Source organism: Melanotaenia boesemani, chromosome 20 (assembly GCF_017639745.1).
Source record: "Melanotaenia boesemani isolate fMelBoe1 chromosome 20, fMelBoe1.pri, whole genome shotgun sequence".
NCBI lineage: Eukaryota > Metazoa > Chordata > Actinopteri > Atheriniformes > Melanotaeniidae > Melanotaenia > Melanotaenia boesemani.
In genome coordinates, this window is record NC_055701.1 from 17,337,427 (window position 1) to 17,354,932 (window position 17,506).

The window sequence follows — 17,506 nt, forward strand, 5'->3', positions numbered from 1 at the left end:
TTAGAGGAAAAAATGCAACAAACTTTGAAAAAAGAGAAAAGAAGAGAAGAGAGAAAAGAAAAGAAAAGAAAAGAAAAGAAAAGAAAAGAAAAGAAAAGAAGAGAAAAGAAAAGAAAAGAAAAGAAAAGAAAAGAAAAGAAGAGAAAAGAAAAGAAAAGAAAAGAAAAGAAAAGAAAAGAAAAGAAATACGTTAGTCTTCTTTGATTTTGGCCCTGAAACAAGCAGGTTTTAGGTTTGGATTTTTGTAGGAATAAAATCAGACATTACTTGGGAGTGAAAACTGTGTTTGGCACAAAACAAACAGCAGTTTACTGATTATTACAGAGAATCAATGAAACGTTACTAACATGTTGCTTTGTTTCACAAATAATTGCTGTTTTATAGCAGAATTAAACATTATAAAATTATACATGGTTTGGACCGATGAAAATTGAAAGACATCAATGGAAAGTGTTTTAATTCCCTGTATTCTTTATGACTAACAAAATTTACTAATAGTGATACATATTTGTATTTTTTCTATATATTATATATCACAATCTGTAATTTAACCCGTAAGAGCCTGATGTGACATAGTTTCTGAGACATTTTGCTTTAATTTATGGTATAAACTTTGTTCAAAAACCTGTTGAACACAATCTGATACTTGACTTCTGTCCCCTAATAGAGAAACAGAAAACCACATTATAATATTTTTGAAATATCACATGGTATTAAATGGTAGATATTCCCCTCCAAAAAATGTACATTTTTTTTGTTACATTTTGTTAAAGGGCCAAATAAAGACCTCATATTTAAAAAATTGGACTTTTCTTACCATTTTTTCATTGGTGGGGCCGTAGAGGGTTGAACATTGTGTTATCTGCAGCTCTGGGGATACTTTTACATTTTTAAACTTTATGAGCATTTTAGTCTTAGTTCTTTTACTTTACTTTTAGAGGGGACACACACACACACACATACACACATATACACAGCTGCATGCGGCAGTGAACAGGTCTCACCACTATGCACATTTACCTCCAAGGACCTCGGATCTGCAGGAGTCTTTCAAAGAATTTTATTTACATACTGTTTGATATCATGATACTTTTGTTATACTTTGATTGTTGTTTTAAAAATCAATCAATAAATACTTTGAATAATCACTTTGTATTACAAATAAAGTAATGGGAAAAAAAAACTTTGAAAAACGAAAGCTTCACTGAGTATGTTGGTACTTTGAGTTGTGTGTGAACATTTAACTTGACTGGTTTTTAAAATGCTGTATTTATGATCATTTTAGATTTCAGATTTTAAATCTTTTCATTGCAATCACATAAGTTAGAGCTTTAAATTTAAACGGAACAGTATAAAATATAACTAGACATTAAACTAAGTTTATAAGTTTTTGAATTAGATTTAAAAAAAAAAAAAAAAGTAAATGAAAAAAAATCTGTCATAACACAATGAAAACAAACACACACACAAAAACTAAAAAAACTGAAAGTAAGAGCAGATTTCCCAGTGTATCCACAAAGCAAAGTTTATGTTGATCATTACAAGTACATTTCTTTTCTTATTCTTGCTGTATAATTACCAGTAACTACCTGATTCGCACCTTACATGAAGCAGCAGTGGAAAGATTCCAGCTTTGTGAAGGTGTATACACCTGTTAACACCAAGAGCCAGAAGCACCTGCATATTTAACCTCTTCCACCCACAGTCTGAGAGCTGTAATCAGTGTCTGCATAATGAATGTCTGCCACGTCTCCTTCCAGAAAGTCATTTAGGACATCAAAGCATGACAAGTGTGCAGGGGCAGAAAGAATTTGCTGTTGGTAGTTATCTGCGAAAGAAAAAAAAAGCCTCTGCAAGGCTTTCAATAGCTTCAGATGTGAATTCATGCAAGTTGCAATAACAACAACATACACAAGTTGCCCCACTAGAAGATAATAATGGAAATCTTTGGTTTACTACAAGGCATGCTCCTGCAGCATGCCTGCCAGAACAACAGTGTTCACCAAAACAAATGCCTTCATCACACACATTCCTTCACACATTTACAATATCCGATGTGTGCAAATAAAAATCATAAGAACTTTCAAAAATCAAAACTACTATAAAAAATCTTGCACAGGAATTCCTTGGCTTTGATTTCGGCAGGTTCACAGCAAGGTGTTCCAGCTTTGACATATTTTGCAATGTTTTGAATGACTGTGATTAATCAGTTCTATACGTGATTCATCCCTGCTTTTGACATACACAGGGGGAAAAAGGAAATCAAAATAAAAATGTACTAAAACAGTAGCTCACACCCTTTTTTACCTACCACTGTTTTTTCCACTGCTCCTCTTATAGCAACACTATCACTGACGTAGTGTACTGTTCCACCTTTGCTACTGCAATGACAAAAAGAGAACAAAGAACATGCCATTAGTGTTAGTCAGGATTATGCTGATTTATGCTGTCATGATGAGAAAGCCATTATCGGTTTTATGAGATGATTATATTAAGTCACGCAATTCTGGAGGTGAATTTGTTCATTTGGGGACATTGTGTATAACCTAACATTTTAAATAAAAATATTAATAATAATTAGAACGTATATTGCCTTGTCCGGGACGGTGATGGCTGCTGGCAGGAATGATCTCCTGTATCTTTCTGTCTTGCATTGAACTTGACAAAGCCTCACAGTAAACACACACATTGTTTACTGGTTATGTAAAGGATGCAAATACATACACTATTCTACAAAATAAGTGTATATAATACATAAACGATCACAATTCTTTTAAAGAAAAAAATCCTTATGGCAATCAGTTAATACTGTACACCAAATCAAAGCCATGACAACCATTTAAACAACAATTGAACTGATCTTCCCCCAAAGATGTAAATTGTCTCCGATCGATTATAGCTCAATAGCACAATCTAGTGTTGTCCTGTAGTACTGCAGTCAATGTGCTAATAACGACAAAAAAGATAAACTCAAAAAAAAAAGGTGAAAAAAGTACTATCAGGGAAAGGGATACGAGACACTATATAACAACACAACTATGAAATCTGGAAATACTAACTCAGTGTGTGTTCTCGGTCATGTGACCTGTGCGTCACCGTCTTGCGTCAAGGCGTAGCCTGAAGCAGGTGAATTCAATACGGAAGTGAGATGCTCCGGAAGATGGTGGCGTCGTCAGCGTCTAGTTAAAAAATGCAAAAAGTAAAATAAAATAATAATTTAAAAAGAAGCAATATAGTTTTAAGATTAGAGAAGACGCAACGCAATAAAATGAAGTATTTAGTGACTGAATGTCCGTCTCCTCATGATAAATAAATTGCTCCTAACGGGAACAAGATGGACTACAACAGACCCCAGGGGGGTTCCTACATGGTGAGACAATAGTTTACATTTTAAACGTGGAAGTTTAACTTTGCTATATCTTTGCATATGTTAATTTAAACAAAGGTGTGCTTCTGGGGTTTGTTTTTTAAACATTCAGAGACTCAGAATGCATTCAAACAGTATTTCACGAGTGATATATTTGATTATCAGAATGTTTTTAAACACAAACCCCAACACATCTGGTGTTTTATTATCCAACTTTTATCAGGATTGCAAGTTAAACTATTGCCAATTCAGAGATGAGCTTGTCTTTTATCTTTATGGAAAAGTAAAGCTGTCCATTTCATGCATCTTAGCTTTGTTAAATAACTGTTTTTCAGGACAATCTCATTGGGACTTTACTCGCAATATTTGGAAATTTGTTTGTGAGCATCTCCTTAAGCATTCAGGTACTGAACTCTTTCTCGTATTTAAACAGTTCACAAGTATATACAGTATGTAATTTACTATCATCACAATAATATTGCAAACTCACACACATCTATCTATCTATCTATCTATCTATCTATCTATCTATCTGTTTACCTATGTTTTAGAGAAAAACTACATAATTTATGTGAAACAGTTCTCACCTTTCTATGCATCATATTTGTGTCAACAAAAGGTTTGATTTGTTAAACTAAACCCTCAGGGATAAGTGTGTTTCTCACCATGACACATTATTGTTTTGTGGCCTTTCCCTTCTTTATTTTTTTACTGAAATTGTTGCTTTTGAGAACCTAATTTACAAGGTGGTTAAGCCTCCTTTAAAAGTTGCTTCTAAGCTGTGTGTTCTGCAGTAGATTTTCTGTTTACTTTCTCTCATTGTTGTGTTTTACCTACATGTTTTTCAACTCCAGAAATACAGCCATGTGACATTAGCAGGAAGAAAGGACCAACGTGCTTTCTATTGCACTAAAACGTGGTGGTCTGGTTTTGTATTCACCTGTATTGGGGAGGGAGCCAACTTTGTCTCTTACGCTTTTGCCCCTCTTGCTCTCATAGCACCTCTTAATGCAGTATCTGTCCTGAGTGAGTATTTTCTTTATATTCCCAAAGATTATTGAGAGTGAAATTTGCTAAAAAATACACAGTATAATGAGCAATGTATTGTTGTAAAAAAACAAGCAGCTAGTCACTGATATAATCTTAATGTTAATATGCAACTGCAGCCTCAAATTAACTCACAAAGAAAATGCAAAGGAAGTTAACATTTAGCATTGTCTTCTCTGTGTGTTTTTCAGCCAGCTCAATTTTGGGATTTTTATTTTTGCGTGAGAAATGTAAAGCAAAGGACTTTGCAAGTAAGTTTAAAAAAGACAAAAAGATGTGTGAGTGAAGATGTGCACTTGCATCAACACTCATGCAGATATCACTGAATTTGTACCATTTATGCACATTCTTACTGTCTTATCAGCTGCTCTAAGGACTGAAAATAAAATTAAGTTTGTCCAGTAGAGTTGAGTTTGCTGAAAATGCAACATCCTATTAAAAAAAAAAAAACCTTCACTGCTGTATGCTTTATGTTCTTTCAGAGCACTATGGACTGACATTCCTGGGCTACATCCTCACAATTGGAGGAACGTACCTCTTTGTAGCATTTGGACCAAATTCTCATGAAAAACTTCAAGCAGAAAACATTGTGAAACATATTGTGGGATGGCCTGTTCTTTTGTATTTGGTAAGATATTTTCATTTCAGCACATTGAGAAAGCAGAAATGTTTATAAATCTCCCATGCTCATTTTTTTTATCTCAGATTTAAAGCAACAGATTAATTTGTATCTATAAACGTGTTAAATGCTAATTAACCCAAAAATTTATTCTATCCTGAATAAAAACATACTTAAATCTTTTTATTTACAGTTCTATAACTATAGGAGTCCAAAATAAAGTTTTCATATGACTACTGCATCATTATTCCTCATCTCCCCATATGACACATTTTATAAGCATTTCTCCTACTCTGCAGGGGAAGTTCAATGACTCTCATGTTCTTTTTTTGTTGTGACTTTCAGGGGTGTTAAACCAACTTGGTGTTAGTTTCAGTGCCACTGTTTGTAAAGCAGATAATAATAGACAGACTTGCCAAACATCAGACGAGCGTACAAGCAGTTACATGGAGGCTATAACCAGTTCTGAGTGCTTGGTAGTCTCAACACTAAACCAGACTTGCCACCTTCTGCAAAAACATGTTAACAACAGATATGAGTTCTGTCCCAGAAAGGATGTTCAATGGTGTTTTGGTTCCAGAACAGCTGCTGTGAGTTGGTTCAATCAACTATCTTGAGTATCTTTACTTAAAAGTTGGGAACCACAACAAAAAGCCATCATTAATAGAGCCCCGATACCTGGATTCACCATGGCAACTGTTGACAAACAGATAGTAATTTTACCTGATTGGAGCGAGAAGTTTTAATTCAAGCATAGGGGCAACACGAAGAGCTACTATTTTGTAAAAAAAAGGGTAATGCTGCTGCTGCTAGGGAGAGAAACACGTCATAGTCCACTGGCTGAATATTTAACTTTATTAAGACTGTGGCATATGGGTTAAAATATGGGTAGAATAAAATCTTAATTTTGTTTAGATCTGGTCCCACTGGAGAAAAAAATACATGTAGGCAGCTGAAAGTGTATTGTACTAGACTATGATTGGACATTTAAAAAAAACTCAGAGCTTCAACATAAGTTTTCTGGAACAGGTCCCAGCTCTGCTGTATGTTGTGTTTTGTTGTTGGTTTCTGTCATGTGGTGTTATTTTTGCATGCAGGTTATGAGCCACAAGCTCGCCTTTAATAAGACTTTCATTATCCATATTGATACTCACCCCTCACATTCATGTCAGCCTCTTATTGGGACATAACATGCTTAGTGTTTTGTTTATATGTTATTAATTTTGTGTTTATTGTTGCCTTTTCATCCTAACTGACAGCTCCTGGAGATTATCATGTTCTGCTTGCTTTTATACTTCTACAAACAATGTGGCACAAACTACCTTCTTATTATTCTGTTGCTGGCTGCATTGCTAGGTGAGTCTTCTGCATTAAAGGCAGTCAATTTCTGTCTATAAACTAAAGCTGTTACTATATCTTTTTGCAGTTTGTCTTGATTGTTCAGAAAGCACAACAGCTGTTGTGAAACAATATTCACTTATTTGTTCTCTCTTTATTTGTGCTGTTTGTGCACAGGCTCTGTCGCAGTCATTACAGTGAAGGCAGTTTCAGGCATGCTGGTTCTGACCATTGAGGGCACCATGCAGCTTGATTACCCGATCTTCAGTGTCATGTTTGTGTGCATGGTAGCGTCGGTGATCTTCCAGGCCAGGTGAATATTTAAAATCGACACTCTCCAGGAGAATATTTGTTGTATATTGCTGCAGCTCCTTTTTGACCCATTAAGAAATTAAATTAAATTAAAAATACTTGATTTATTCCAGGGGAAATTTCAATGTTGTAGTAGTGTTTTGTTGTTGTTTTTAATTAAAAACAATGATAATTAATTAGAAGATGAAGAAGACGGTGACTTGTTCTGGAGGGTGATGACTGCTGGCAGGAATCATTTCCAGTACCTTTCTGTCTTGCATTGGAGTTGAAGAAGCCTCTCACTGAACATACTTTGTTGTTTCTTTACTGTGTAATGTGGAGGATGTGAGGACTCTTCCACTATTTATAGCAGCAAATGTTATCTTGATAGAAGGGTTTCATTGTTTTGTTTGTTTCTTTCGCTTAGATTTCTCTCCCAAGCTTGTAAACTGCATGACTCCTCTCTGGTTGCGAGTGTCAACTACATCCTTTCCACCATCTTTGCGATGGTGGCTGGTGAGTTATGGCATCTTTGCTGCTAGATTTCTTAGTTGGCTAGATTGGTCAGCTTTTCCATCTTATGTGACACAAAGTTGTGAGGAAGTTTATAGCTCATGATTTGTTTCACCTGGGCAGCGTTAGAGTGATGACCAAAAAGTCATCAAAGAACTCTTCTTCTTTGGTTTCCAGGAGCCGTGTTTTATCTGGAGTTTAAGAATGAAGACATCCTTCATATCTGCATGTTTCTGTTGGGGTGAGTAAACACTTCCAAGTATACATTTCTGACACATCACAGTAGGGAAAGTAAGGAAGACTTCAGAGTTGAATTCTAAGTTTTGCTGTTTTACATGATGCCTTTGGGTTCAGTAGGAAAATTGAATACAACTGAGAAATTTTTCATGTTCACTTCATGTAAAGCCTTTCATAAACCATGATTTTACTTTGAGTAAATGTTGTTGCTGACCATATTGTTTTGTACAGGTCTGCATTCTGTTTCCTTGGAGTCTTTTTAATCACCAAAAACAGGAAAAGGGCCAAGCTCTTTGAACCATATGTCTCCATGAACATGGCTAATGGTTTGTATGAAGTTCTGTAAACCAAAAGTTATGTTAGTAAATTTGACATGTTATATTAATATTAGCAAGCCTCTCAATATCCTGTAAATCAGGTCACTTTGCTCTGACATTTAATCTCTGGAGTAACTTATGAAGAGTTTTCCTTCTCATCACTGTTTCCGTCCCATGTTCAGGTGTCCCAACGATCCATGATAATGGCCAGGTTGTTCAGCCAGATTTTAACGGATCCTTCTCTTATGGTGCTCTTGTCAACAATGATGGAGTGGCTCCTGCTACTTTACCTGTCAACCTGGAGCCCCCATCAGTCACCTCCAGAGCCACAGATTCATCTTGTGGCCAGCCTGGCCTAAAGAAAGACTGAAACTCACTGCCTCCTATTTAATTCCTAAATATTATTCAAGGGCCTTAAAATGCCATGATGGGTAGCAGTTCCTACCTTGCCTTACACTCCTACACATGCTTTCCTTTTTGGAAGTTGCTAAACCAAACAATGAAGAGGAAAACTATTGCTTTTTTCCTCCTTTTTGAGAAGATGTCAACTTTTTTTGCTACAGAAATTAACAGAGAAAACTTGAAGCTGATGAAATGTCTTTAGGAATGAAAACTAAGACAGGATGCTTTTCATTACTCTAACCTATGCTTCCTTCCATCATCTCTGCTATGGAAAATATTCCCCTTCACCATCCTTGAATAGTCTTCATGTTCCAATCTTGTAAATGCACATTGAAGTATGGAGATGAGGAGCAACACGAGGTTTCTGGATAACCGTAGTGGGAGAAAACATTTGTAATCTATGCAAAAGTCTTTTATTTAAGTGTATTGCTTAGAAATATTTTGCCTCAACAAAATATTTCTAAAAGTATTTCTAATTTGGGAGTTAAACGTCAAGAGCTGAGGAAGCAAAGCAAGTAAGGGGAGTTTACATGTTGGCAGAGTAAAAAAAAAACCCACACTGCTGTACATTGAAGCTTCTTGCAAAATACACTGATCCATTTTATATATATATGTATATATATATTACACAATTTACACAAATAATAAGCAATTTGTTGTTCCCAATTAGTCATGATTGGGAAAATACTGCACAGTAATCTTTTCTGCCATTGAAGATTTGTGCTGACAAACTTAACTCAGTGTTGATACCGACCAATGTTGTACTGTAGCAACATAGTTTTTTTTAAAAAAAGAAGACTTGCCAATGGTCACTTTGACTTTAAGTATCTGTCTCTTTCTCTGTTATACATGAAGCAATTTAATGAACTTTTTGTCTCCTGTTCTTGGGATTTTACTGAATTGTGGTTTTTCTTAACGTGACCAAATACTGTGTGCGATGGTTTTAATTTATTGTGACATATTTATTGATTTTTTTCCCCTAGACTCTGCTTTGAATGTGCCTCAGAATTTAGCTTCACACAGGACCGATCACAGTAGGGTTGTGCATGTTGCATAAGCTGTAGGTGAGTAATAAATTAAATGATTATTAAATGGTAAATTAGTCTGGCAGATTAGTTATTTCAAGGCAGCTGTATTGTATCAGTGCCTGTTTAAATCAGAATTTTGCTTTGTAAAATAAATGTAAAGCACCATTTAGAAAATATTGGTACTGTACCAATAGTTTGATGTCAAAGCATCACAAGTAGTCATTTTAAAATGGAAATGTAACTTAATTTAGTAAAGTTTCCTATTTGGATAGCCCTATTGAGTGCCTTCTTTTGGCAAACTAGAAATTTAAGTTAATGTTGAATTGCCACGATTCTTTCTTGTACAAGGAAATACAATATTTCTTTTCAAGCTTTAAAAAATTGCTGCATAAAAAACCTTTTCCACATGCAGCAATGCATTTATTCAGTGTTAACAACACAGCTTTGTAAAGGGCTAATTGACTCAGCTCAGTGGTGATGTTGCCTGTCAGTCATTTAATTTATTTCACCCTCTCATAATACCAGGAAACCGTTGTAAATACTATGTACTCTCATTAAAAAATATTCTCATCCAAGTTTGGAGTAATTTGTATTTGAACTGTTTTTTTAACCTATGTGGAGGGATAGAAAGGTTCATGCTATTGCACAGATTGTTTCTCAGCTGCCTTAAAGAATATCAAAACCATCAAATCCCCCCATAATTCAAAATGATGATTATTATTATTATACTTATTTCAGTAAAAACACTTATTTGTATTGCTTGAAAAACATTGTAAAAGGTCTTAAATTACCAAAAATTAAAAACTGATGTTGCACCTCTTTGAAACATAGTTTTAATCATTCATTCTGCATTATTGAACGAAGTATTCCGAAATACTCAAACACTGTAAATAAAAGAGCTCCTGCAGCAATAATAATACACAAAATACTGTAAAAGCCAACACAAGTGTGAGTTTGGCTGCTCTGCATATATGACATGAGTTTACTATTATCTGATGCATCTGTGTTTAAAGACTTGTTTGTTGTACCTGGTTGAGGTAAAGCTTGCTTGATGTACTTTATGTGTAGTGATAATATTTTGTACACATGCCAGGAAAGTCTGAGGAGCTGCCGGGTTGTTGAAGAAGAAAGAAGAACCCTGGGTTCCCCCAGCGTTTTTCCCCTCCCCTTTAATCTTTCAAATTTATTTCATATTAGTTTTTATATATTTTGTTATGCTACAATTTTGGGTAGAGTATGGTTTAAGCTGTATGTTTACATCAAAACTATCTGTTCAAAAGACAAAATGGCATTTTAGAGGATACGTCAAAGTCAAAACCTCTGAAATGTAACCCAGCGAAACTGCCTTTCCATAGAGGCACACACACACACACACACACACACACACACACACACACACAAAAAAGACATTAAAAATGGGAAAATACAGCCTAATTATAGTGGTGTGTTTTTAAACTTACTAAATTACACACTGAGTAAAATATTGTACACATTGTGGAGATATTTCTCTCTGAAATGTAGTGAAATGGAAATAGAAATATTAAAGTGCAACAGGTGGATTCGGAGAACTGTAACGCAGTCTGTTAATATTTAATCTTTAAAAATCAATGTCTTTATAAAGAAGGTGAGCCAGTGAATAGACTCAGGACGCCCGCGTGAGTCACAAGGACGTCCTTGTCAAGTAATTAAAGCAGTTTGCAGCAGAGCGCCGTGTGCCACTTTCCTGCTCCATCACCACCAATCTTGAAGCGAAGCATCCTCCCCTTGCTCCAGCCTGATAGGTCGGCGCGCGCCACCGCTGGCGTCTCATTGGTTTCACCTGCGGGTCCTGACGCAGGAGTAGGCTGCATCAACTAGCGCCCAATAATCTAGTGAAAACAAACACCCACGCAGTTGACAGCTGCTTCAAAAATAAAAAAGCATCGCCAATCTGTAATTTTCAGATCATTTCCGCTTGAAATGGGTTGTTTCGGACGTTTCCACTAACGGAAGTGAGGTGAGTAAAACAAAGACATGAGCATTTGCTCTTCAGCCGGTTAGAGGGAAATAAAACAGTAACTTCATCCTTGTACAAGCCACCATGGCTCAGTGGAAACTTTGGTGTAAATTTCAGCAGTACTGTAGCTTCTAAACAACATTTGGGGCAGGGAACAAACTGTCACAGGACTATTTGTTACTCTAGCTATAAACGCTCGCGCTTCAATGTTGCACGAGCTACACTGTGCGTAACATAGCTATCAAGGGCTTTCTTGCAAAAACAAACTGGCATGCTGCGTGACAGCCATTTGACAGCGGTGATGTTATGTCATAATCTTGTGTTGCTTTTTTATGTTTCGATTTGTTAGACAGAGCATTTTAATATAATGCTATACGCTCACTTTGTGTGTGCTATTGATATTAAATAGCTGTCATCTGCGTAATTTCTAATGTTATTATGCTTAAACAATGTTAATAACCGTCATTTGTTCAGAGCTAACACTAGATGGCGCCATGCCCCATTATAGTCTTGAAGTTTGTGTTTCAGAATGGGGTCACATTTCATCCAAACACTTTATGTGACAACCATTAATATAATTAATTTAAACTAACACTTGCTGAGTTTTTTTAATAACTTAAGGAATGGCTGGAGTTAAAAGATAATTAAGTATAGGAGTTTATGGACTCATAGAATTTAGGGTTTGCTATTCTTTATGGGAAGTTTAGTTGGTTTTCTGTAATTTATTTCTACAGACTGGTGTTTCACTGCCTGCTCATATACATACATATATATATATATATATATATATACATTTCTGTCAGGCACAGTCAGCTTACTTCCACCTTCAAATCTTTTCATTCCCCTCTCCCCAGTTTCCAGCCTCTGTGGTTCCCACCTGCCTGAAAGGATCATAAAAAGATTCAAGATGCTGCGAGAAAGTTCTAAGGCATGGAGCAACGGCTCAGAAGCCTACAGCAGCGATCCAGAAGAGGATGAGGAAGAGGAAGAGGACATGGTGTTTGGGGAGAGTGATCAGGATGGCATTGCAGAGGAGATGATGGACCTAAGCGACCTTCCCACAGCTCTCTTTGCATGCAGCGTCCATGAAGCTGTGTTTGAACAGGATACACACAGGGTGAGATGCTGCAAACTCTTTTTCTTTCTTTTTTTTTCTGGGTCATCTTTCTAAGTGTGTGCATTTGTGTGAATACATGCATCAGTATATTCTCATTTGAGTCATCTTGTTTAGTTTTGTCAGGCAGTCCAAGATTTGAAGGCCAGCAACATGTGCACAGTGTCATCCACAGCTCCTGCTTCTGTCAGTCTCACGCTGTGCTGCTGATTGCTCAACTGCAAAACTACACACAAACACACAGTTGATACACACCTGATGCAACTGCTATTCAATTTTCAGGGGACATGAAAGAAGGTCAGCAGATTACAACATGACTTGCACAGACCGCACGAACTTAATTCACATGTCAGTGCATATAAATCAATCATCACCGTCTCATGCAGTGTGTTATTCATGCCTAGTTATGCTTCTGCAGAGTATTGGTAAACAGGCCGTGTTCAAAATCCCACGCACATATGTGTTACAGACCAGTTACATTTGTGGCTATGCACCCACATTTTCTGTTAAGACCCTTTTGAGGCTGTGAGTATTTCTCACAGCTTCAAACTCTTGGAGCAGGAATGCTTCAGATCATTGGATCTGTTTGTTGGAGGAGTATGTGGAAAAATGCTTGTAATTTTCTGCTCTCTAATCTAATTATACTGTCCTACAATCCCTCATCCTTCCAGCTGGCATCCTTGTATCTTCGCCTCCTAGGCTCTTTCTGTCAGGCCCATCCATCTCTCCCTTTACTGTACCAGCTTCTCAAAGTTAGCAAACTTTACTCCTTCATAACAGTTTTCTCTCCTCTTATGATCACAATTTACAAACTTGCTCGTTAAGCTTCTTCTTGCCTCTGTCTCACTTTTTCTTGACTGATCTTCTCCATGTATAGAAATGCAAAACAGAGAGGCTAAATTTGGCGCATGCACAAAATCCTTTTAAATGAATCACTCCTGCTTTGTGAGGTTGCTGTTTGCACACCCATTGCTCCTAGCTGCGGAGTCCGCCCCCTTCCCTCCGTTCGTTTTGCCTCCTCTCATCATTACGATTCATGCTCCAGCTTTTAAGTGGAAATGCCACCCACACATACACTTCAGCCACAACATGTCAATAGAGCTTTCTCTGTATGCATCAATAAAACAAGCCTTGCTAAAATTAGAACTTTGAACATTTATTTTAACTTAAAAAAAAAAAAAAATGGAAGGATCAGGTATGAGATGAAAGGTAGGCTGTTTCAGATATTTTAAGAGCATGAACAGACTTGATACAGGGTTTCTCTTTATTTCTCTACCTTGACATACAAGCTCACCCAGAATCTGAAAAATATCAGCTCTTCTCTACCAGGTAATATCTCAAAATATTTGAATTTGTTGTCCACATCCTTAGTAAAAAACAAAAGCAGAGACATTTCAACCTACATTTTTGTGTCTTTGGGCACTTTCTCCCAACACCGACATTACTGTCTGTGTCTATTCTCAAAGGCCTGTATGCAGGAGGATGGGCTTTTTCTGTAATCACATGCTCTTGAAGAGAGAGAGGGAAGGACAGACAGAAGAAGATGGAGAGAAAGAGAGAGAAATGTGCCCCCGTATTTATGAGAAGCTTTTAGCACACTGTAAAAGCCTTTTTGCTTTCTTTTGCATAAGTGAAAAGTCAGTAAAACCTAGTGGCACACTTTCACTTTCAACTGCAGTATTTTCTCCCCCTGACCAGCTTTAAATATGCTCATTGTTTCCAGGGGAAGCTGCTGAGATTAGATCAGCCAACTGATTTAAATGGGTTATAGCTCATTTACTAATTTAAATGTATTCTCATAATTAAAACTTGGCTGCATTACAGCACTTAATTATTTCATATCAGGGCAATCATATAATCTGTCTCCATGCTAAATATTGTGTCTCATTCAGCACTGAAGTGAAAGCTACTGGCTTTTGTTTGCAAAATGTTAAGACTGGATTTTTTTAAAGTTTCTTTTAGGTCTGAATAATATGGATGAACAAAATATAATTGCAAATCTTTTTTCTTTTTTTTTAAACAAATATTGCAATTTGTTTTGCGATTTAATCTTTTAAATTCTAGCTTCTCTTTAGTGTTCACCTAGAAATGTTTGACATGAGATGGAGGAGTACTACATGAGTTGATATCCAAATATTACCTGCTATATATTCTAACGCAAGGATGCAAAGTTGAGATATGAACAGCTACACCTACCAGCTGGAAGATGCAACCTGTGTCCACAGCGCTTAAGCCGGAAGGTGACATTCCCTTTAGATCGGGTTTATACTTTGTGCTTGTAGCAAAAACATGTCTCCTCTCCCTCTTCCTCTCACCAGCTCAATAATAAAGGCGTGTGAAAAATGAATTGCATAAACTTATTTGAGGCTGAAAGAGAGCCAAAAAAAAAAAAAAAACTGGACAAAAGGAGGACATGTCCATGTCCACCCAAGATGACAGGAATTATCAGGAATTATGACTGAAGCGTGTGGATTTGTAAGAGGGTGCAGGTTTGAAACATGGAGCTGGTGCCGTATAACATTAAACTGCTCTCCTTTGCAATTTGATATTTGCAACATTTCGATTTAAAAAGGATTAATCATTCAGCTCTAGTTACTTTAACATTTCACCCCACATATCGTAGGATGTCAGTTTAATCATTTCCCCCCTTTTTTGTGAATTGTCTATTTTATTCCTGATTTCTGATTTCAATATCAGTGTCATACTATGTTCCCTCTGCAGAACATTGCAGCTCCTGTTGTGTGGCTTCTAATTCAGACATGAAACATCATGTACTGTACAACACTCCCCAGAACAAAGTAAACAGGGAGTGTAAGATTGAAAAACAGAAGTTTGTATGGGTAAAGAAACAAGGTGAGGTTTCTGTGCTTGCCAAGACAAAGGTCAGAGAAACCATTATAAATCTTTCCACATAGTGCCCAGTGTATTTCAGGCTTAATCAGCACTGTGCAAGGCTTTCATCTGAGCTCCTGCCGCAGTCTGACAGAGCTTTCCTCGATCAGCAATCAGTGCAATCAAGCTGCTGCAAACTTTGGACAACACAAAGCAATGTTTTGGTTTGGTTTGTTTTTTGGATTTATTATCCTGTGTGCACTAGGAAGCCAAACTATTTTTAAGTTGTTTTTCTCTATTGTTCTTGGAAAACTAATAGCAGCACAAAAGTCAACATAAGGTTACAGTTTAATGTAATATTGTGTTGACCCTGCAGGTGCTGTAGAAAATTAACCCCTATCCCAAGGGAAGAAACATCCATAAATAACTCTTCATGCTCTTCAGAGCACAAAAGTGTTTTCAATATTGAGGTCCTATAAAATACATGTTTTCTATTCAGGTTTCCCCTCTGATCTGCCTTTCAAACAGCTGCAGAAAGCAAACAAGCTTTGATAAACTGCAAGGACACAACCTGCCCAGCATCAAAAAGTAACAAAGTTCACTTTTAGACAGTGAAGATAGAGGGACATTTTGCAACTAGAAAGACCTCAGGTTTTGGAGATGAAACAACTAATGCTAATAATCTAATAGATGTGTAAATTAGCAACTGTCAGGTATCACAGCAAATTAATTAAAGAGAAACAAGAAAAAGGGGAGAATCAGCTTTTTTAAGTGTTTGGCTCAGTCTGCCATGCAGAGGACATCACTGCTGTCAACAGGATTTTTTTGGACACCATGTCTAAAATGTCATTCTTCAGCCCAAAAAGCAACATTGTGAAAACTAAACATAAGGATTATAATAATTAGTTCTGAATCTTCAGCACTTTTCAGTTCCAGCATCAATACAGCATCAAGAGTTTGCAGCATCTTGTATAATTCAACACAAGCAAACACACACATATCTTGTCTAAATGATTCTGTGTAAGTGACAACAGTCTAATCCATGGCCAATAAAAGCTGAAAATTAATGTGAGCAAACATGTGATCCCAATTTGTGTGTTTTGCATTAGTAGGTATTTTCAGCTCTTATATTTTATTTTGCTGTGCAAAAATGTTTTTCTCTAAGTCCTGCATCTGTGAATATATTGAGGGCAGTACTTGTACAACACACAACACTTTATATAATATATATATATATAAAGTACGAAGTTTTCATTCTGATTCATAGTCTTGTTTCAGCTGCACGTTTTCTTTTAGAAAGATCTCTGGTACAGTAAATAACCAGACAGACGCTCATGTCAGCAGATTTCATTTGGACTAACTCTGTGCTGGGAAGTGGTTCTTTAGCCTTTAGAATTTTCCATGCTCCTTCTCTCAGTGATGCATTAACAGTTGATGGAGTGCTCCAAGTATGTGAAAAGTTGAAATGCACTGATGGGTACTTGGGTGTAATGTGTTTGATAGAATAACCCATATATATAGTAGTCATTAAAACTGAAACTTCACTGCAGAGTGCTGCTGGAACATCAGGGTCTTAAGATAGCATGATGCAGGATGTGAAAAGAGTGAGTGTGTGTGTATTGTATGTCCACATGCAGAATAATGTATGTACATACAGCTTGTGTGCATGTATGTGTGTGGTAGTGATATGTTTGCATGTGTCAGACTATGATCTATTTTTGGGTGTCGGTCCTCGGGGCTGAACGTCAGGCAGCGGGTGCTTGGCAGACTGAAGGTCAGACATAATGCAGTAGAGAGTGAGTGAGTGCCTCTGGCCTCTTGCTCCTGCAGTGGCCTGAATATTATTCTGGTACACTGACCAGCCTGGTGTACTTGCTTTGCCTTTATTTATTATACAAAAGAAAGCAGAAGTTTTCAGGCAAGCTGACAGGGAAAGATTGCACAGTATGGCTGAACTGAGCCTGTGCTGCACTCAAGTATTTGACAGGGTGACAGCGTTTCTGCTTGCCGTGACAGTTTGAACTGCATTACTCATTGCATTTTGATGAGCATCTCAAGTTTAAAGTCAGATTTTCCAGTAAAGTTTAACTCTATACTGAAGCTGCAGTATTTCCACAAGTGCTTTTCTGCAAGGTGTGAAGATTTTTTTATATATTTATATTTACAGATGATTAAATGGGAGTTCATAAAGTACTTTTTGTCTTTTTTTTTTTAATTATCTTAAGGTGAAGCAAACTGCATCCTAATCAAATGGGAAATGCCCAAAACATAACCAGCTTAGTTCTGTTGAGAGGAGGTGTAGAACCCAAATGCAAGCTCATACAAACAAGAGAGCAAGCCAGTAACTTCATCGAGGGGGAAAAAAGTACTGCTGAAGCAAAGAATCCATCCAACTCAACAAAACA

At 36.7% G+C, this 17,506-nt stretch overlaps 2 protein-coding genes across 2 annotated transcripts in view; both read left to right on the plus strand.

The window, feature by feature from the left end:
• Window positions 1-3,128: 3,128 nt before the first annotated feature.
• nipal3 (NIPA like domain containing 3) lies at window positions 3,129-9,974 on the plus strand. The gene is made up of 11 exons (XM_041972837.1): window positions 3,129-3,370; window positions 3,703-3,771; window positions 4,222-4,393; window positions 4,606-4,665; window positions 4,897-5,042; window positions 6,293-6,389; window positions 6,549-6,684; window positions 7,090-7,178; window positions 7,353-7,416; window positions 7,644-7,738; window positions 7,912-9,974. The coding sequence occupies exons 1-11, from the start codon at window positions 3,335-3,337 to the stop codon at window positions 8,097-8,099; spliced, it is 1,152 nt and encodes a 383-aa protein (XP_041828771.1). The 5' UTR covers window positions 3,129-3,334; the 3' UTR covers window positions 8,100-9,974.
• Window positions 9,975-11,005: 1,031 nt separating this feature from the next.
• rcan3 (regulator of calcineurin 3) overlaps window positions 11,006-17,506 on the plus strand; it is a 35,553-nt gene continuing 29,052 nt past the window's right edge. The window contains exons 1-2 of the mRNA XM_041972801.1: window positions 11,006-11,155; window positions 12,010-12,272. Of these exons, the coding sequence (XP_041828735.1) occupies window positions 12,063-12,272 (210 nt within the window). The 5' untranslated portion in view covers window positions 11,006-11,155; window positions 12,010-12,062. The remainder of the gene's footprint in view (window positions 11,156-12,009; window positions 12,273-17,506) is intronic.